Source organism: Ranitomeya imitator, chromosome 1, assembly GCF_032444005.1.
Source record: "Ranitomeya imitator isolate aRanImi1 chromosome 1, aRanImi1.pri, whole genome shotgun sequence".
In the NCBI taxonomy this organism is placed as follows: domain Eukaryota; kingdom Metazoa; phylum Chordata; class Amphibia; order Anura; family Dendrobatidae; genus Ranitomeya; species Ranitomeya imitator.
The window spans coordinates 1,176,955,599-1,176,977,906 of record NC_091282.1 but is presented as its reverse complement, the minus strand read 5'-3'; the positions used below and the strand labels follow the sequence as shown (position 1 = coordinate 1,176,977,906).

General features: G+C 47.2%; 1 protein-coding gene across 1 annotated transcript in view; it reads right to left on the bottom strand.

Annotated features, from left to right (window-relative positions):
- Window positions 1-8,602: 8,602 nt before the first annotated feature.
- The window catches only part of FBXL5 (F-box and leucine rich repeat protein 5), a 47,228-nt gene continuing 33,522 nt past the window's right edge, over window positions 8,603-22,308 (bottom strand). The window contains exons 9-11 of the mRNA XM_069744718.1: window positions 21,336-22,040; window positions 11,293-11,441; window positions 8,603-8,881 (exon numbers count right to left, since the gene is read on the bottom strand). Of these exons, the coding sequence (XP_069600819.1) occupies window positions 8,805-8,881; window positions 11,293-11,441; window positions 21,336-22,040 (931 nt within the window). The 3' untranslated portion in view covers window positions 8,603-8,804. The remainder of the gene's footprint in view (window positions 8,882-11,292; window positions 11,442-21,335; window positions 22,041-22,308) is intronic.

Sequence of the window (22,308 nt, the reverse complement as noted above, 5' to 3'; positions counted from 1 at the left end):
AGGAACAGAATCTTTTCGCTTTTCTGTTGTCCTTGTTGGCAAATAAGTCCACCTCTGGATGACCCCACCTGCGAACAATCTGGTTGAAGATTTTTGTGTTCAGAGACCATTCTCCTTGTCTTAAGGTGTTTTGACTTAGAAAGTCCGCCCTTATATTTTCCTTCCCTTTTATATGTACTGCTGTTAAAGATAGAAAATGGTTTTCCGCTATCTGGAGCAGGCGGTCCGCTATTTCCATCAGGGACTCGGAGCGTGTTCCACCTTGGTGATTCACGTAGGCCACTGCCACCTGATTGTCGGAGAGGATTTTGACATGGTGACCCTGTAGATACACGAGGAGTTCCTTAATTGAGAATTCAATTGCCATCAACTCCTTCTGATTGGAAGAGGCTGATGTTTAGGGGTCCCATAGACCCTGGACTACAACGTCACCCATGTGTGCCCCCCACCCCGTGTGGCTGGCGTCTGTTGTGATTACCCGAGTCACCTGAGTCACCCAGGGAACTCCAGCTGACAGATTGTCTTCCTCTAGCCACCATCTAAGAGATGCAAGAACCCCTGAACTCAATGTCATCTGACCCTGCAAGGAACCCTGTAAGATTCTATCATAATGTAGTACGTCAAACTGTAAAGGCCTGGAGTGGAATTGGGCCCAACGGACGGCGGGGATACAGGAAGTTAGGGAACCTAACAAAGACATAGCCTGTCTAAGGGTCATAGATGGTTTATTAATTGCTTTTAACACCTGTTGTTGGATATGAAGTAATTTATCAGGCGGAAGACAGCATTGTTGGGACTCGGAATTTAACAGCAGCCCTAGGAACCTCTGGGTCTTTAGGGGTTGCAAACGGGATTTATCGTAATTTATGATCCAGCCCAGATTTTCCAGTTTAAATATAGCTGTTTTAACCTGAGCTAGGCAATGGTCTACTGAGTTCCCCACTATTAGGAAATCATCCAGATACGGAACAATGAGGATATCGGATTCACGTAAGTGCGCCATAACCTCCGCAACTACTTTAGTAAATACCCGGGGAGACGCTGAGAGGCCGAAGGGAAGGGCTCTAAATTGAAAATGGCGAACAAAACCTCCCATAGACACCGCCACACGTAGAAACCTCTGGAAGTTTCCGTGGATAGGAACATGATAGTATGCATCCTTTAAGTCCACAACTACCATGAAGCAGTGTTTAAACAACATCTTTATTGCAAAACTGATTGACTCCATTTTAAACGTGGTATTAACCAGGTATTCATTAAGGGATTTAAGATTGATAATAGTCCTGAACGACTTGTCTGGTTTATGAATCAGAAAAAGAGGAGAGTAGAATCCTCTTCCTCTCTCTGACTCCGGAACCTCAATCAGTACATTTTTACGGCATAAAGTCATGACCTCTGACTCTAAGGCCATCTGCTCAATAGTGGAGGAACGCAAGGGGGTTAACAAACTTATCCCGAGGCCAGTGAACAAATTCCAATTTTAGACCTTCTGATATAATACCTCGGACCCAGTCACTATTCGTGATGTTAGTCCATGCGGAAGAGAAGGTTGACAATCTCCCTCCCACAGGGATCGCTAGTCATTGGTCTGGTTTCTTACGTTCTTTTGAGGAACGGCGAAACATGTAACCCGTACCTTTCCTGCGTCTATCCTCCCATCTAAAATTCTCTCTAGAGGGTGAGGACGCGCGCTTCCTTCCACGACCAAATCTCCTCCTGTTGAATGGACGTCGGTAAGAAGCTGATGACAAATTAGGGAATTTTTTCTTATCCCCAGCCTTTTCGAGCAGCTCATCCAAAGTTGGCCCAAAGAGATATTCCCCTTTACATGGGATAGCGCATAACTTGGATCTTGACTGGATATCCCCCGACCAACACTTCAACCATAAGGCTCTACGAGCCGCGTTGGAGAGTCCTGCTGCTCTGGCTGCCATTCTGACCGAGTCCACCGACGCATCCGACAGGAAAGCCGCAGCATCCTGAATCACTGGAAGCGCACCTAGAATAGAATTCCTGGAAGCGCCTTCTTTAAGCTGGGATTCCAACTGTTCCAGCCAGACCATTAGGGATCTGGCTGTACAAGTCGCAGCCACTGCTAGCCTCAAAGATCCGGCTGCCATCTCCCAGGTACCTTTAAGGAAGGTATCCGCCTTCCTGTCAAGGGGGTCTTTAAGGGAACCCATGTCCTCGAAAGGTAATGCTGCTTTCTTAGATGCTTTCGCCACCGCAGCATCTAATTTAGGGGCCTTGTCCCAGGTATCCACAGCCGCATCTTCAAAGGGATACCTGCGCTTTAAAGCCGGCGGCAAAGAACCTTTCTTCTCCGGTTTTTTCCATTCCCGGAGAATCAGGTCTTGAATTTTATCATTCACCGGGAAAGATCTGCGTTTCTTGTGTTCCAAGCCGCTGAACATTAGCTCCTGACGGGAAGGCTGACTCTTAGGCTCTTCTAGGCCCATCGTGCCTCTGACCGACTTGACTAGTTTATCCACCCGGTCTAGAGGCAGACAGAATCGGCCAGAGTCCTCTTCTGATGACGAGGAAGAGAGAATTGAGCCATAAGAACCCTCCTCTTTATCTTCCTCCGAAGAATCTGAGATCACCGAACCTCTTTGTTTTGAACTTCCCGCCTGGGACAAAGACCGCAGGGATTCCTTAACTTCCATACGGATCATCTCCTTTAGACTAGCCGTAGAAGCAGATTCTTCCGCTACCTAGGGGAGGACAATAAGGGAGATACCATCTATCTAGCCTGATGTCACTCAACCCCTCCACTCCTGTAGACCTCACCGTCTGTTGTATACAGGAGGCACACAATTTTTTAGGGTAGGAATCTGGTAAAGGGACTTCACATAGGGCACACTCCTTATGTTTCGACTTTGCACTTCTCTTCCCCTAGAATGACAAAGTATAAGGGGCCCGCGTCACTGAGTGAACATTCACGTAGATCACTTACCAGTGTACGCCAAAGAAAAAGGTACCGGAACACGAGGGGGCTCCTTGCCAGTCGAAGCTCTAGATCCTTGCCTGGACGAGCTTTTACGGCTGGACTGGTCACTTCTGATATGCTCCTTTCCCACGGCTTCCTGCCGCACTTTATCCAGAAGCTGAGGCTGCTGCTCACCATCATCTGCCATGATGAGACTGTGGCCAAAAGCAGGGTTCTATCGCCAACACCTGCTTATATCCCCTGTATTCCGGTCAGCAGGCCACCTGGCGTGTTCCCCATTGGTTCCTGATGATCAGACTGCAGCTGGGATGTTAGCGGTGGTAATACAGAAGAACCGGCAACCGGACCATGGGCGCCGCCATTTTGGAAAAGACCGCGCATGCGCAGCCCACCGCAAACCGGAAGCGCCTGCCGGCTCCACCCCCCGGCGCCCCAGCGTTCCGGAAACGCTCAGTGAGCGATGCAGGACGCCGGGAATGCCCAGCAGTGCTCCGGACGGCGCTCCACTTCCGACGCCGCAACCGTACCACCGCACCTCACCGCCGCCGCCTGACCCAGGGGGGGGAAATGAAACATACCAACGCCGGCTTTCGGAGACAAGGAATCCTCCGGACCCTGCTCCCTGCTGCCAACGCCACTGACGTGCAGTCCAGCCTGGACCACCGTGGCGTCTCCAGGACTTTCCGCACCGGTCGAGGTAGGAGACCCCCCCGCTACCAGATTCGACCGGCCGGCCTGGGCTCCTTACGAGATGAAATCTGTAGGATCCTGTCCCTCCAGGAACAGGAAACCAACTGATGCATGGGGAGAGGTACCGCCCTTTTGTATCTGTAGGTTTCCTGTTCCTGAAGGGCGGATCCCCTCTCTCGTAGTGCTGTCATGGGAGTCCGAATAAATTTAAGTACACCCTTACTGCTTCAAAAGGAATTAAGAGGGTAAAGAGCAGCCCCGGTGATGTTCGTTAAATACCCTGGTTTCATTTTTTTTTTTATCATTAAAGTAGGACCACATATATAAAAGCAGATTTAGCAGTCTGCTGATCTGGATCGTTCAGGCATATGATAACTCAATATGAAGGAGTTAAGACATCTCGAAGATTATTACCGAAGCCCTTTTTGCTGTTCAGCAATCCGGGAAGTGTTAAATGGTAAATTACAATTTGGTCTCCATTATTCTGTATTGAGAAAAATTATTCACAAGAGAAAAAAAAAAAATCAAGACAGAACACAATCTTCTCAGAATTGGACATCCCAGCAACTTCACCTCAAAGTCAGGTCATGCTTAATGTATGCATTTTTTTTCACGGTTTTATCGAGTTTTTATAGCGAAAAACACAAAAATTCCTAAACGTGTGCACATAACCACGAAAAAAAACGCATACATTAAGCATCCTATTATTAGAATGCATTCCAGATTTTTTGTGCACATGCTGCGTTTTTTTCCGCGGCGGATTCGCATTCCGGAAAAAAATACAGCATGTTCATTAAAGTGCAGAATCGCGGCAATTCCACACAGATAGGAATGCATCGATCCGCTTACTTCCCACATGTGGACCACCATGCGAGAAGTAAGCGGATCATGTGCGGATGGTGCCCAGGGTGGAGGAGAGGAGACTGCTTCAGACCCTGTGAACCATATAAAAAAATAAATAAATAAATCATGATATTCTTACCTTCCGGCAGCCCTCGCAGTCTTCCCACTCCTCGCGACGCTCCCAGGGATGCTTTGCGAAAATGACCTGTGATGACATGCGGTCTCGTGAGACTGTACGTCATCTGGGGTCATGCCGCAAAGCATTACTGAGACCGGAGCATTGCGAGGAGCGGGAAAGCTGCGCGGGCCGCAGGAAGGTGAGAATATCATGATTTATTATTATTTTTTAATTATTTTTAACATTAGATCTTTTTACTATTGATGCTGCATAGGCATCATCAATAGACAAAAGTTGGTCACACTTGTCAAACATTATGTTTGACAAGTGTGACCAACCTGTCAGTTTTCCAAGCGATGCTGCAGATCGCTTGGAAAACGCTAGCATTCTGCAAGTTAATTACTCTTGCAAAACGCTAGTGTTAAGCGGGAATACGCATGCCAATTCCGCATGCGATATACCTGCGGCAGGAGTTGCAGAATTGCAGCAGAAATTTCCACAGCAATTCTGCAACGTGTGCACTTAGCCTAAATGTTCAAGTTCTAAGTACAATTAGAAAAGGACTAAACACACGTTGCTTGTTTGGAGGGGTTTTCCTTTTCTAAAGAAAACATACACGAAACACGAGAAGCAATGGAATGAAACTGAAAGGTAGATACAGATTATCGTAGATATTAGAAAAAACATTTTGATAGTGAGGGTGATCAATGAGTGGAACAGGCTGCCACGAGAGGTGGTGAGTTCTCCTTCAATGGAAGTCTTCAGAGGTTGGACAGACATCTGTGAGATGTTTTAGTGACTCCTGCAATGAGCAGGGGGTTGGACACGATGACCCTTGTGGTCCAACATTCTATTCTATATCAATCAACATTCTATGATATCAGCTTGCAAAGTGGCGAAACCAAAATACTCCAGGAATAATGTCATTTGGCCAAAAGGGACCAATGTGGACATGTTTGGCATAATGTCCTGCACAATGCTTAGCGAAAATCAAAACAGCATATCAGCACAAATACCTCATACCAAGTGTGATGCACAGTGATGGAGGGAAGATCATTCCAGCTTCTTTTGCAGGCACAAAGTCAGGGCACCTTCCAATCATTGAGTGAACCATAGACATCTTAATATCAAAGTATAGAATCATAGGGTGTACTTAATTTTTCACACACCGTCAGTCCACGTCAACTAGACACTGTCAAATAAAAAGGCTACAAATAAAGCTTAAAAAAATTATTCTCAAAATTGCTACAGAAGAAAACTTTGCATGTAATTGAACATGGGTCATGACACCGCTCACTCCACCAAAGAAGATCCATGTGGTTTTACATAGGACTGCAGGTGGTCCTTTATCCGAAGTGAAAAGCAAACACTATATACAGTTTCAGAAGATCTGCAGTCAAATCAAGTAATACAAGTTGTATCTCTCTACAGGTCACACCCTGCCACCCTGTGCAGTATTCCCAATGACACAGTACGTCTATTGTATGATACTTGGCCCAAAATATCTCCACAACAAGGAAAAGTAGCTGCGGTTTCCAACCGTGCCCACATTATTCTCCTCCTGGTATTTCATTATTCAGAAAATAAAACCAATTGTTGCTGCCCCAAAACACAACCATTCGGTGTAATTTAGTTTATTCTACGCCAGGGACGTCAAACTCAACTACACCGAGGGTTAAAATTCAAAGATTGGAAAAAGTCACGGACCAACCTTGATATTTATATTTAAAAAAAATTCTACAATTGAGGACATTTTTTCTTATCAAATATATAAACTATGAACTTTTTCATATGGAAACAAACTTAAAGGCGTATTCCCACAAACAAAGCAGATTTTAAAATAAAATAATGGAATAATATAATGTTATGCAAGAGCAGTAAAAGCATATGGCCCAATGGCTTAATTTACACATGTAATAACAGATAGAAACCTTGACTAAAGTATAATGTCAACAAAAGTGCCCCCACAAACACAGTAACAACGCCACAAGCACAGTATGATGACCCTGCTGTAGCTCCCCTTCCACAATGCCCTCAACAAAGAATGGTGAACCCATCACAGTACGATTCTCCAGCTCCAATCCCCACACAGCGCTCCATACAGTATAACGGGCCCCACACAGCGCTCCATACAGTATAACGGGCCCCACACAGCGCTCCATACAGTATAACGGGCCCCACACAGCGCTCCATACAGTATAATGGGCCCCACACAGCGCTCCATACAGTATAATGGGCCCCACACAGCGCTCCATACAGTATAACGGGCCCCACACAGCGCTCCATACAGTATAATGGGCCCCACACAGCGCTCCATACAGTATAACGGGCCCCATACAGCTCTCCATACAGTATAATGGGCCCCACACAGCGCTCCATACGGTATAACGGGCCCCACACAGCGCTCCATACGGTATAACGGGCCCCACACAGCGCTCCATACAGTATAACGGGCCCCACACAGCGCTCCATACACTATAACGGGCCCCACACAGCGCTCCATACAGTATAACGGGCCCCACACAGCGCTCTATACAGTATAACAGGCCCCACACAGCGCTCTATACAGTATAACAGGCCCCACACAGCACGCCATACCGTATAACGGGCCCCACAGCGCTCCATACAGTATAATGGGCCCCACACAGTGCTCTGTACGGTATAACGGGCCTCACACAGCGCTCCATACAGTATAACGGGCCCCACAGCGCTCCATACACTATAACGGGCCCCACACAGCACGCCATACAGTATAACGGGCCCCACACAGCACGCCATAAAGTATAACGGGCCCCACACAGCGCTCCATACAGTATAACGGGCCCCACACAGTGCTCTGTACGGTATAACGGGCCCCACACAGCGTTCCATACAGTATAACGGGCCCCACACAGCGTTCCATACAGTATAACAGGCCCCACACAGCGCGCCATATGGTATAACGGGCCCCACACAGCGTTCCATACAGTATAATGGGCCCCACACAGTGCTCCATACAGTATAACAGGCCCCACATGTCGTTCCATACGGTATAATGGGCTCCACACAGCGCTCCATACGTTATAACGGGCCCCACACACACAGCGCACCATAAGGTATAACGGGCCCCACACAGCACGCCATACGGTATAACGGGCCCCACACAGCACACCGTACGGTGTAACGGGCCCCACACAGCACACCGTACGGTGTAACGGGCCCCACATAGTGCTCCGCACAGTATAATGCGCCCCACATAGTGCTCCGTACAGTATAATTGGCCCCACACAGTTATACTGGGAGGTTACGTTACACCATATGGCGAGATCTAGCAGACTCGCAAGTTACAAGCTCTAAAGTCTTGTGATTATTGATCCAAAATGTGCAACGGTGATGCTCACAACAACAAGATGCTTTCAGCTTTCAGGATTTATCCTTCCCGGTTTTGAGATTTACTGGCGCAATCTCTATCAACACCATCTGAATAATGGACAAAAACCTAAATTAGGTTCCAACCATTGGAGTCTCTATTTAATTATGAATAGGTGACTAGTGATGAGTGAACATTCTCTGATAAGGTGTTATCTGAGCATGCCTGGGTGTTAACAGTGTATTCGGCATGCTTGCATAATGTTTGAGTCTCTGCGCCTACATGTCTTGTTAGACAATCCCTGCATGTGTTGTAGAAATTTTTGCAAATTTATTAAAAACAGCCACATTTGGGTTTTTTTCAGTCGAGATGGGGTGCAGAGTGTACATTAATGAGAAAAAAATGTACTTTTTTGAATTTACGGAATGGCTGCAATGAAACAAAGTGAAAAATTTAAAGGGGTCTGAATACTTTCCGTACCCACTCTATATACTTACTGTATGTATATACTTGAAGTTTTGCACCATCTTTGGAGGTTCAGTTTAAGGATTATGGTAATTGAGTGAAAACCAAACACTTGTTTCCTTATCAGATTATTGCATTTCAATGTATATAAGAAACAAGAAAAAAAAATGCAAATACTAACAAAGGATTTCAGACAATGAAGTTTTATTAAGCGAAAACTGTAACTACACTGGACAGCTTGCTCAAGAACTATGATGTATGCTGCTCAACTTCAAGGAAAAACTCCATAAGGATCCAACACAGGACTTTACACACAGCGTGTGATAGAAAGGTAAAGTGCATGAGAGAATGGCTGCTCAGATGAGTGGGGGAAGTCAGAAAAGAACTGATCATTCACCAGATCGGCAGCAGGCCCGAAAACCGCACTGCAGATTCTGGCATCCGCTGGCCGTGTCAGCGTGAGGACCTGCATGAGAACACAACGGGGTGAACAGACACAATCAATAGGATTACACAGGATCACAGTCACACCAAGAGAAGCAGCCAAGAGTCAATGCTAAATAATGGTTATGTATATGATACGTTATTGTACTACGCCTTACAGTCTGCTGCTGATTGAAGGGACACACTGCGCTATTAATCTAATTATAAATCCCCCAATTCTGCCCCCTGTAAATAATTGGAGGCTGCGCGCCGTAATGTTGCAGCACTTTACTATCAGTTTAGGTAGAAAATCTGCAGAAACAATGTGACTGTACTGGATATACAAGGCCCTTGCTACAGATCTGCACCTTAAAGGGAACCTGTCACCCCGAAAATCGCGGGTGAGGTAAGCCCACCGGCATCAGGGGCTTATCTACAGCATTCTGTAATGCTGTAGATAAGCCCCAGATGTTACCTGAAAGAGGAGAAAAATACATTAGATTATACTCACCCAGGGGCGGTCCCGCTGCTGGTCCGGTCGGATGGGCATCTCCGGTCCGCTGCGGCGTTTCCCATCTTCATTACAAGACGTCCTCTTCTGATCTTCAGCCACGGCTCCGGCGCAGGCGTACTTTGCTCTGCCCGGTTGAGGGCAGAGGATAGTACTGCAGTGCACAGGGCCTCTGACCTTTCCGGCGCCTGCGCACTGCAGTACTATCCTCTGCCCTCAAGAGGGCAGAGCAAAGTACGCCTGCGCCGGAGCCGTGGCTGAAGATCAGAAGAGGACGTCTTGTAATGAAGATAGGAGGCGCCGGAAGACCAGAGACACCCATCCGACCTGACCAGCAGCGGGACCGCCCCTGGGTGAGTATAATCTAATGTCTTTTTCTCCTCTTTCAGGTAACATCAGGGGCTTATCTACAGCATTACAGAATGCTGTAGATAAGCCCCTGATGCCGGTGGGCTTACCTCACCCGGGATTTTCAGGGTGACAGGTTCCCTTTAACAAGGATTTACAACTTTAGGCGACGTTCCCACCATGGGCCTTTGAGGTCTATAGTTTTTTCCATTGCCTTCTTGAGTACGTTTTTACATGCATTTTTTGTGTTCTTTGTCTCTTACTGCTAGGTCATCTTTTAAATAAAGCCGCTGTGATTTTTTTGATACTACCTGCTATTTGACTTTGACAAAACTTTGACACAGTAAAGTACAGATTACAAGCACATCTATCTAATGCAAGATTATGGGAAAAACCAGCATATAAAACTCTGCGTTCCTGCAAGAGAAATTGACATGCTATGGATTGGACACGCAGGTCAGTTTACGCTGCAAAAAAAAAAATAAAACAAAAGCAGTGAGATTTCTGGAGATCACATCCACTGTGTAATAATGTGCAGCACCAAAAAGTCATCGTGGTCACAGAGCCTTAAAGGTTATATGACCCGTAAGAATAGGTCATATCTGCAGCGGAAAATCCACAGGGAATCAACAGCAAAATGCTGCAGATTTAGGATAAATCCTCTAGGTGTATTGTTGTGCGCAAATAACGTAGCGATTTATAGAAATCTTATGCCAAATGTTTTTTTTTGTTTGTTTTTTTTTTTAAAGCTACGGAAACTGACCTGCGGTGCAATTTTGACATTTTCAACAAGTCAATTTATTTGATGGTGTAATAATATGCGCTTTATTTGCCATCTTTCTCCATAGACCAAAACAGAGCAGTTTTATTTACCAGCATGACACCACAAAAATGCAAATATTGCAGTGGAAACGCCTCCCCCCGGATAAAAATGCATTAAAAAATGCACATATAAACAACAGACAAAAAGCAGTAACCCAATTTATTGAATGGAACCACTAGCAGTGACACCAGCGCTTGTAATCTGGCTACACAGGGTTGTCAGCGCCATTTACCTGTGGATTAACCCTTTATCTGCAGGTAAATGGCATTTCTGCAGATACCACGTTAAAGGGAACCTGACAGTGGATCCTTGGGCAGCATGTGACTTCAGCCGTGTGTGCCGTTTCCAAAACACTGGGGTGTGTTGGAGAAAAACTGTTTAAAAGCCAGGGACCGGCCTGTCCGACCCGTCTGCGTGAGATTTGGTAAAATGTATTGTTACTGCAATACACAATGTTCTGTATGGAAAATCTGCTGTGTATCTGACCTATGTGAACGTACTGAAGCACACTATGTACCGTGTGCAGGGCACTGTACACAGAACTTACCTGCGACTGCTCACACTGGTCCGCACATTGCTAATACCTACTGGGTGAGACCTACAATCAGCAGCACGCTGCGCAGGGCCTTATCTAACTCTTTATAGCCTAGCCCTTCCCTTCAGGCAGATCCGGAATGACAAGAGAAGCTCCTGGCAATGTACCCGCTGCTTAAGGGGCAGGCAGCGCTTTAATTTAAGGGGCCGAGCACAGCGGACACACAATGCACATTACCATTAATGTTGTCACAGTAGTAGAAGTGTTCATCATTAAGGGTCGGACACGCCGACACCAGATCCTGGAGTCCAGATCCCGTCACATTGAGACATCCAGAGAGATTTAGGTGTTCCAGATACGGTAATCCTCCGCCTAAAGTCAACGCCCTGTAATTAACCCAAATATATAATTATCAGGATTTTATCATGACACCATCTCGAATATGAGAAATGCTGGACATTTTGCAATCGGCTTGCCGCAGATTCTCCTCTGAAAGGGGTTTTGGGGGATTTTTTTTTAGTTGCTTTCTCGGTAAAAGAAAGCTGCTATTTCCATCACTAACAACAACTTTACATGCTACAAAGGACATGACAGGTTCCCTTTAAAGGGAACCTATTGGTCATGAGAAAAAAAACCCATCAAAATGAACAGAAGATGAAATTGTCTGACTTCTCACATACGTCATTAATATTACTTTCACTATGAAATCTGGTGGGAGTCTCTTCTCAGGAGGAGGGAGCTGATCCTATAAATTTACTGAATAGTAAATGGAGTCCTGTGCTCAGACCTGGAAGAATACGCCACGTAATAAGGCGTCTCTGTACATTATAGGGCCCAGGTGGAGGACACAGCAGCTTCTAAAGGGTCACTATAGTACGAGGACATGACTGTTTATAAAGGGTTATAGGGGATACCCATTACATTTATATTGATGAGCTTTTAGAATAAGTAATCAATATCAGACTAGTCGGAGGTCTGACACCTGGCACATCCACCAAGCAGCAGTTATCAGCTCCGGGGGAGGGGAGACTGTGGAGCCGGGATGTCATTGCTGAGAACTGCTGCTCAAGTTCAATGACAGAAAATTCTATAGCACTAATGGAGATCACCAAACATAGCTCTACTGATCGTGGGGGTCCCATCAATCATGTGGACAGTAAATCAACAGGATCTCCCTAGAATCACAACGTACAAGGTGTAATCCGTTAAGGAAACGTTATCACCTGTCTGCAGGATAGGCGATAGCTACTTAGCTGTGGGGAGCCCCAATGATCGGGGACTTCTATTCTCTGTTTGGGAATTGGGGGACTTCTGTTCTCTGTTTAAATGGAGCGGCCTTCAAGCACGCACACTTCCACATTTATTCTCTATTCTGTTATCTCTAGCAGTTCTGCAGACAAGGAATGGAAAGGCAAACTGAAGGCTCAACAATTATGGTACTTCGTAGGGGTTTTAGGTGTTGATTGTGGGATAAAACAGATCGGTTACCAGAATTCAAAGTACAATCTGCATACATTATTAAACAGACCTGACGAGCATGTCAGAATAGTGGTATAATTATTTATGATTGAGCTTAATCTCAGTCTCTGACCATCGAGCGTGACTGCTATTTCCACAGTGTCCCTCCTCCATGCTGAGATCTCACACTGTGCAGTATAAGCCGCAGCCGGCAATCAGGCTGCGCAGGCAGATACTGAAAACATATAGGACTCGTGAGTATTCTCACTGTTTAGCTGGACTCATAAAATAGGGATTTTTGTGTACTCACCGTAAAATCCTTTTCTCCGAGCCAATCATTGGGGGACACAGGACCATGGGTGCTATGCTGCTGCCACTAGGACACTAAGTTAACACAAAGAATAACTCTTCCTCTGCAGTATACACCCTCCTGCTGGCTCTAAGTGAACCAGTTCAGTAACAAAGCAGTAGGAGCTTAATTAACAAGAATGAACTATGTCAAAACCATGTCAACACAGAAAAAAACTAAAGCCAATAGGCTAACAGGGTGGGTGCTGTGTCCCCCAATGATTGGCTCGGAGAAAGGGATTTTACGGTGAGTACACAAAAATCCCTATTTCTCCTACACCTCATTGGGGGGGGGGGGAGGGGGGGCGGGGGACAGGACCATGGGACGTCCTAAAGCAGTCCCTGGGTGGGAAACAATCCACTGCAATTGCTCCTCGTACACTGCAATTGCTCCTTGATCCCACAAGTTACAGATGCGGTACTGCCGCCTTAAAAATTCTTCTGCCGACGGACGCATCTGCTGAGGCCTGAGAATGGACATGGTAATGTTTCGTAAACATATGCAGGCTGGACCAGGTCACAGCCCTGCAGACTTGTGCTGCCGTCGCCTGGTGCCGGATGGCCCAAGACACACCCACTGACCGAGTAGAATGAGCCTTAATCCCTGCTGGGACGGAGTGACCTCTAACTCGGAAGGACTCCTGGATAGCTGAATGAACCCACTTGGCTATCGTAGCCTTTTAAGCGACTAGACCCTTCCTGGGCCTTTCCGGGAGCACAAAAAGGGCATCTGACCTGAGGAAAGAAGCCTTCCTTCTCGACGTATCTCCTAAGAGCCCTCACCAAATCCAGTGTGTGGAAAGCCTTCTCGGTGCGATGTACCGGCGCCGGGCAAAGCGAAGGCAAGACAATCTCTTCATTGAGGTGGAAAGATTAGACAACTTTCGGTAGAAAAGACGGGGACGTTCTCAAAACCACCTTATCCTGATAAAAAAAATGAGGAAAGGAACTTGGCAAGACGAGGCCGCCAGTTCTGAAACTCGTCGGATGGGCATGACCGCAACCAGGAAGGCAACCTTCCATGACAGAAAAGACAGGGAAACATCAAAAGGAGCCTCCTGCAAGACTCCGAGGACCAGATTAAGGTCCCATGGCTCCGACGGCATCTTATAGGGCGGCACCACATGGGAGACTCCCTGAATGAACGTCTTCACCTGTAATCTGTTGGCAATTTAACGTTGGAACAGGACCGACAAGGCTGAAATCTGCCCTTTGAGAGAACTAAGGGCGAGACCTAAGTCCAAACCCGACTGAAGGAATTCGAGGATGGAAGGAACTGAAAATTCAAGAGGAGAGCGTCCTCGGTCCTGGCACCATGAGGTTTTCCAAATGCGATGATATATACGCATGGACGTAGGCTTCCTAGCACTGATCATAGTAGAAATGACTTTTTGAGAAAAGCCTGCCTGTGTCAGGACCCAGGACTCAACGGCCATGCCGTCATACACAGGGCCTCGAGTTCTGGTGGTAAATAGGGCCCTGGGACAATAGGTCTGTGCGATTCGGTAATCGCCAGGGGACATCGGTGACTAGTTGAACTAGTTCGGCGTACCAGGCCCTGTGCGGCCAATCTGGCGCAATGAGGATTACTGGTATCCCCTCCGCTCTGATCTTCTTGATGACTCTCGGCAGTAAGGGGAGCGGGGGAAAAAATGTACGAAGCTGGAACTGACGCCATGAGTGAACGAGTGCATCTGCCCCGATGGCGGCCAGATCGTGGGACCAAGCTATGAATTTGGGAACCTTGGAATTTAGCCGTGAGGCCATCAGATCCACGTCCATGGTTCCCCAATGACAACAGATCTGATGGAAGATCTCCGGATGGAGAGACCACTCTCCGGAGTCGAGACCTTGGCGGCTGAGGAAATCTGCCTCCCAATTTTCCACTCCCGGGATTGTGAACCGCTGATATCATTGAGCGGTTTTTCTTGGCCCAACAAAGTATGTGTCCTACCTCGGACATGGCTGCTTTGCTGCGTTGTTCCCCCCTGCCGGTTGATGTATTCCACTGCCGTGGCATTGTCGGACTGAATCCTGATGGGACGACCCGTCAGGAAAGGATGGAATTGAATAAGAGCCAACCCGATTGCCCGCATTTCCAGGATGTTGATGGGCAGGCGAGATTCCTGAAGAGACCAGCGTCCCTGAGCAGTGTGATGGTGGAACACTGCTCCCCAGCCCAGTAGACTGGCATCTGTTGTCACAACTAGCCAATGTACTGGGAGAAAGGACTTCCCTTGATTCAAGGAGGACTTCAAAGTCCACCATCTGACAGACTGACTTGCTGGGGATGAAGGAAACAACGAACGGATTCCTGTCCCACACAGCCAGGAGAGCATGTTGTAAGGGGCGGAGGTGTAGTTGAGCGAATGGGATCGCCTCCATAGCTGCTACCATCCTGCCGAGGACTCTCATACTGAAACGAAGAGAGTGAGTATGAGGTTGGGAGAGCTTCTGAGCTTCCCATTGCAAGACTGAGATTTTTTCCGGGGGAAGAAGTACCAACCCCTGAGACGAGTCCAGTATCATTCCTAGGAAGGAAATTCGCTGAGCCGGTAGTGGAAAAGATTTTTTGAAGTTTATCTTCCAACCCAGGCGAGAAAGAGTATCTATTGTGATGGTCACGGCCTCCTTGCAGGTGTGGAAAGAGGGGCCTTTGATGAGGATATCGTCGAGATACGGTAACACCACCACACCTCGGGTATGAAGGATGGCCACGGCGGTCGCCATGACCTTGGTGAATACCCTGGGAGCAGTGGCGAGGCCGAAGGGCAGCGCAGCAAACTGGAAGTGATGTTCCTGAACTGCGAAGCGAACAAACCTTTGGTGAGAAGGTAAAATGGGAATGTGGAGGTACGCGTCCTGGATGTCTATGGACACCAGGAACTCGCCTTTCTCCATGGAGGCGATGACAGAACGAAGCACCCTGACAAATTTGTTCAGCAGTTTTAGGTCCAGTATGGGCCGTACTGTACCATCCTTCTTTGGCACAATCAACAGGTTTGAATAAAAACCTTGAAACCTTTCGCTTTGAGGAACCGGGATAACCTCATCTTTTAGAGAGTTTATGGCCTGGAAGAACTCTGATGCCTTTGCCCTGGGAGGAGAAGACAGGAAAAAGCGATTTGGTGGAAAAGAAAGAAAATCTATCTTGTATCCGGAGGACACTAGGTCGCAGATCCATGCGTCGTGAACGACCGAGAGCCACGCGTCGCTGAAGGAAAGCAGACTGCCGCCTACTTTGAGGGTGTCCTCCAGATACCGCAGGGAGTCATTGTGTGGGAGACCTGTCCGGTCTGGACCCTCTGGACCCTGACTGCCTAGGCCTGCCTCTCCAAGAGGGAGAAGGTTTGTAAGAGGTTTGAGGACCTCAATCCCTGCATTGTGCCCGGTCAGGCCCGGAGGATGTGGAAGTAGAGGACCAGTTTGAGTTGAAGCGAAAAATATCAGGACCGGGCGCCTGTTGTTGCTGGTTCCGAAAGGATCGAAAGGGCCGAAAGGGTCTCTGTTGTGGAAGAAATTTACTCTTCCCTCCAGTGGCGTCTGAAATTAATTGGTTGAGTTTTTCGCCAAAAAGGAGACCGCCCTGATATGGAAGAGAAGTCAATGACTTTTTAGAAGTCAAATCCGCACGCCAGTCCCTAAGCCATAAGGATCTCCGGATGGTGATGGCGTTTGCTGCTGCTTGAGAAGCACAGTTAGCAGCGTCCAGGGACGCGGTAACTACAAAATCTCCTGCTCTGGCTATCTGATTAGGAGGTCTGCTATCTCGGGGGGGAAGGTCAGTATCCAGCACCGCTGCGGACAAGGCCTCAGCCCAGTGGGTCATAGCCTTAGGCACCCACGTAGCAGCAGAAGATGGGAAGAGTGCGGCTGCTGAGGCTTCAAAGGCTGAACGCGCCATATTGTCAATCTGGCGATCGGTTGGATTTTTAATAGAGGTGCCCTCCGGAGAGAATAAAATAGATTTAGTAGCCAGGCGTGATACCGGAGGATCTACCATTGGAGATTGAAATCAATCTTTTCGTAGATCCTGGGCAAAGGGATATTTTGATGCCATGGGCTTCTGCCCTGTGAATCGTTTATCGGGACGGATCCTGTGAGATTCAACAATTTCCTCAAATTCTGGATGAGTAGCGAATACCTTGTGAGCTCCCTTGGTCCTCTTAAAGGACACGGCATGATCAATTTTAGATAATGGTTCCTCCTTAAGTTTCAAAGCCTTATTCACTGACTCAGAGTCAAGAGTCTCCTGATCGTGATGAAATTCCTGATCCAGGGACGTGTCAGAATCATCGTCTGAAACAGGTGCTCTGCTAGCCCCAATAGAAGGGGAGCGAGAATTGGAGCTCCAAGACCCCGAATCCCGGTGATGATCTGGGGACATAGCATGAGTCCTTTTTCTGGAAGGGCTCGAGCCCCTTGGCAAGGTACGACCCCTAGAGTACGAGGGGTTTTGAGGATCGGAAGAGTCGTCCGTAAGAGTGCCCTGGTTAGAGGGATCTCGGAACGATTCTAACGCTTTTGCCAGGGAAGCCATAGACCGGGTAAGGGAGGTAGCCCACTCAGGGGGACCAGGCTCACTAGGTTCGGTATCAGTAACAGGTGGTTCCTGAACAGTCGCCGGTTCACAAGCTGTGCACAATGCAGTATTATGACCCCGGGATAATGAGACCTTACAAGAGGTACATGCAGCAAAAAATACAGTGGGTTTTCCCAGACTTTTTGTGAGGCCTTGATTGAGACATAGTAACCTTGAGGAGAGCGCTTACTAGCAGGGGAAGGGTTAAGCTATGTATCTGCAGCTTACCCAGGTCCTGTGTCTTGAGTCCCCAGGGGAGGTCCACAATGTATGTGAAGGCTGTAAATCGGTTGTGACCCCAGATCCAGAGATTAGGAAGGCTGGAAAAAACGCAGGATCAGCGCTGGGTGTCCCAAGATGGTCGCCAAGATCTGAGAGAGAGAGCGCTTCTCATGGAATGAGAAGCGCTGGAAAAGATGGGCGGCGGTAATTGCCGGTGGGCATGGCCAAGGACTCCGGCCTGTATGAAGAAAAAAGCCAGGGACTAAATTTAAAAAACTTGCAGTTGCGGCCTGTTGCCGATGGCGGCGGCGCCGCGACCGCTATTAGGGCCATCCTGAGGTAGCGCTCGTACATCAAAAATGAGCGCTGCGGACCACCCATGGACCCGGGCTTAGCCCTTTAGAGGTGACCAGCACCCCCCAGCGCCTTGGCCCTCGCAGGTGTACTCACTGTAGATGCGGTGGGCCGGTGCTCAATTCACCGTCGCCATAGTCAGGGAGGGGTGGAAAGCTTCTGCCGCCATGCGTCATCCGCTATATTAGTGGTGATGCAGAGGGGGGCTGCACGGACGCCATACATATTTATGTCCGGCTATGCACCTGGCTCCAGGAGGGGTAAATGAAGGGCTACTCCATGTGGTCACCTGCTATGGAGGGGGGAGTTCGGAACGCGAAGGAACCGTCGCCCGTAAGGTGAGCTCAGCGCTGGCATCCAACGTTGCAGGAAAGGGTACGGGGAGGGACGCTCCACGTACTTGCCTGTTGATGGTTCGGGGGAGATGGGAACCTAGAAAGGATCCGTCGCCCCATTCGCTCAGTTAAGGGAAAAAAATAGAACAAAAAATAAAAAATTAAAATAAAAACGGTGGGGTCTGAAACAGACCCAAGTGCCTCCTACAGACACTAAGCAAGAACTGGTTCACTTACAGCCAGCAGGAGGGTGTATACTGCAGGGAAGGAGATATTCTTTCTGTGTTACTTAGTGTCCTCCTAGTGGCAGCAGCATAACACCCATGGTCCTGTGTCCCCCAATGAGGCGTAGGAGAAATGCTCATTTTATAGCTGGATTATATGAGGTTTGTGCTATAAATAACGTGATATGTATGGGTACAGAATCGGGCAGCACGGTGGTGCAGTGGTTAGCACTGCAACCTTGCAGCGCTGGAGTCCTGGGTTCAAACCCCACCAAGGACAACATCTGCAAAGAGTTTGTATGTTCTCTCCGTGTTTGCGTGGGTTTCCCCCGGGTACTCCGGTTTCCTCCCACATTCCAAAGACATACAGATAGGGAATTTAGATTGTGAGCCCTTCGGGGACAGTGATGATAATGTGTGCAAAATGTAAAGCGCTGCGGAATATGTTAGCGCTATATAAAAATAAAGATTATTATTATTATTAGTGATCTTCTAACCCCATCGTTCTTGGTCAGCCTGTGTAAAGAGTAGATTGCTGTACTTGGAAAAAAGAAATAGGATCTCAAGAAATTCATGATGGAATTCAGGGTTTGCAGAGTCATACTGATGTTCCAGAATGTGATGTTATTATATTTGGGGGAAAAAAATGCTGTTTTTATTTTTGGTCAAGAATAAATGTGGTTTGTATTTCGTGGTAAAACAATTAAGGCTACTTTCACACTAGCGTCATGTGACGTACGTCGTAATGCGTCGTTTTGGAGAAAAACGCATCCTGAGGGCAAATTTGTAGGATGCGTTTTTCTCCATAGACCTGCATTAGCGACGCATTGCGACGTATGGCCACACGTCGCATCCGTCGTGTTTTGGCGGACCGTCGGCACAAAAAAAAAGTTCCATGTAACTTTTTTTGTGTGTCGCGTCCGCCACTTTCGACCGCACATGCGCGGCCGAAACTCCGCCCCTTCCTCCCCAGACATTACAATGGGGCAGCGGATGCGTTGAAAAACTGCATCCGCTGCCCCCGTTGTGCATTTCTTTTCACAACGTGCGTCGGGCCGACGCATGGCGACGGCCCCGTACCGACGCAAGTGTGAAAGTAGCCTAAGACATTCTCTGAAAATAAGCCCTAAGCTATCTTTTGGAGCAAAAAAAAAAAAAAACCCTGTCTTATTTTCAAAGAAACACATTATTATACAGCCATTCTGAAATGATTTATAAAAGTAAGTACACCAGGTCCGAGAGAAAAATTATAAAAATTTGAATTACCCCTTGTTAAAAAAATTTAAGATACAGAATAGAAAAAAATCCCAACAAAATATCTGCCATTGCAGAGTTATTAAAAATCAGTAAAACTAATTAACCTGTACGACAAACACCGCAAAGAGAAAAAACTCGAAAACGCCAGAATTGATGTTTTTTCAGTCATCGGACATCTCAAAAAAAGAATAGAAATAGAATAGTAGAAAACAATCAAAATGTTGTATGTATCCAAAAATGGCATAAGTTTAAAAAAAAAAAAAAACACCCGATACAGGTAAAGTTACTGTTCTCAAAAAGATAGTGACAGAAAAAAAGGACAGAAAAAAAGCACAGAAAAAACAAAAACAGTTAAATGGTTAACAGCAGCGATCTGAGCTGGGAGCTGCCGTTAGCCACTTATGCCAGCTGATCTACAGGGTGTGGGCACAGCTTCGCTCCAGGGTCCCCTCCACATGAGCGCCTCAATCATCCACATCTACATCAATTTACATTAAGGAGTTAAAGAGCTTGTCCCTCTCAGCACAACTATCAACAAGATTACTGGGGGTCCTTGCTCCAGGACCACACACACACACTGCAGCTCACATAGATGATGGAGTAGTGGTCATTCATGCTACCACATTATTTCCACTGTGGACTTTTAGGCTGTGGCCCCAAAGGTCGGATCTCCAGCAACTTACCCTGGATTTACTTTTGGGGGCAGAATTGTCAGTGGATGCAATCGCTCCTCTGAATTTAGTGTCAGGTAATGTATTAGATATAGTCACAGAGCCTGTCCTGTTTACTGATCTCACTGCCATATACATCATAAATGCTAAAGGAGAGGAAACAGAACTGGCGCTTACACTGTACAGGAGACGAGGCAGAGATGATCGACAATCTCTTACAGCCGGGTACCTTACATTCAGAGGGCTGAAAACCACACCGTGAATGGGGTGCAGGGTGATCCTAAAGCAAATCTGGCCTCAGATTTCACAATACCACCTGCATATATAATTAAATCGGTCTTTTAGGCCTGATGAGGCTGGTGTGCTTACTAAAATTTAAAAAAAAGTCACACGTAAATGGTAGTAGAATTTGTTTGCAAAGTAGAGCAGCTTCATCGGGTCTAATAGAGCTATACAACTATGTCTGCGGATCTGGTGACAGATACGGTTTAAATGGGCTTTCCCCAAATTGTGAGATATGAACGTGCCGGGGAAAGAATACAGCGCTCCGCTATTTCCGTCCCTCTCAATGAATGGAGCAAAGGTTGAGCTTTGCACCTTTGCTCTATTGAAGATGGGAATTCACAGAGCCCCATTATCGGGGTCTCTAGGGGGTCGGTCCAATGAGCGATCAGCAAGTTACCTCCTACCATATGGGCGGGGGATAAGTTAGCGTTTTGGGAAAACTCCCGTTTCGGTGGGTTATACGAGCCATCCATAAATGTTTATTACTGCAATAAAGTGCAAGCAATCAGATGAATAAGCTACTGAGATAGTAATGACCATGTACCTGAGACCACCATCCGTGATCTGATGACACCCGGAGAGGCTGAGTAACTGTAGCACACGTGCAGCGCGGGGCTCAGACTTTGCACCCCCAGAGTAAGCGTCTCCACCCTCTGACTGAGGAGTCCTTTTGCCCCCTTGGCACAGTGCGGAGGGCTCTGGGAGTGCTTGTATAGTCCTTAGTTTGGCTCCAGCAGAACAGAATGAATGGCCACAATAGGTGTAAGCATCCGAGTGATATCGCTGCTGCCAGCTGCCATTAGTCCTCACTCCAGGCTTTCTGGTGCAAAACCCATTAGAAAAACAATTCATACTGGAGGACATCTCCAATACGCAAAGTCCATCAGTATTCCTGTACTTCCAGTCGGCGGCATCCTCGATGTCGGCCAGCCTCTCAGAATGTAAAATCCAGAACGGTGCAGAGGGATAGCCATCAGAGGGGCTACAGCGCGTCCATAGCTCTTCAGAGAAGAGCGCACACTGGCCACCGATGCATTGCATGGTGCTAGTCCTCATCCTGTTGGTCAGGTCTTTTCTCCCCCACGGCGATTTAACATTTTTGTTATTTCGGGAGCATTTAAATAAAGCTTTTCTGTAAGAAGGTAGCATGCCCAGTGCAAGGCTCAACCTTTCCAGCGTCCGGTCACTGATCTTATCACATCCAGAAAAGTCAACGTGACGAAGGCTTTGACAACTACCAAAATACCACCTGAAAAAGAAAAAAATATATATTAAAATAAAGGGGGACAGGTTTTTCAGTGCACGGAAAAATAAACTGATGTTAGATCAGCATTTTAAAGTGAATCTGTCTGCAGGTTTTGAAAGCAACAAGATGTAGGATATAGGGAAAAGAGACCCTGATTCCAGCGATGTGTCACGTAAGGTACCTTCACACAACGATTTCGTTAACGATATCATTGCTTTTTGTGACGTAGCAACGATATCGTTAACGAAATCGTTATGCGTGACAGCGACCA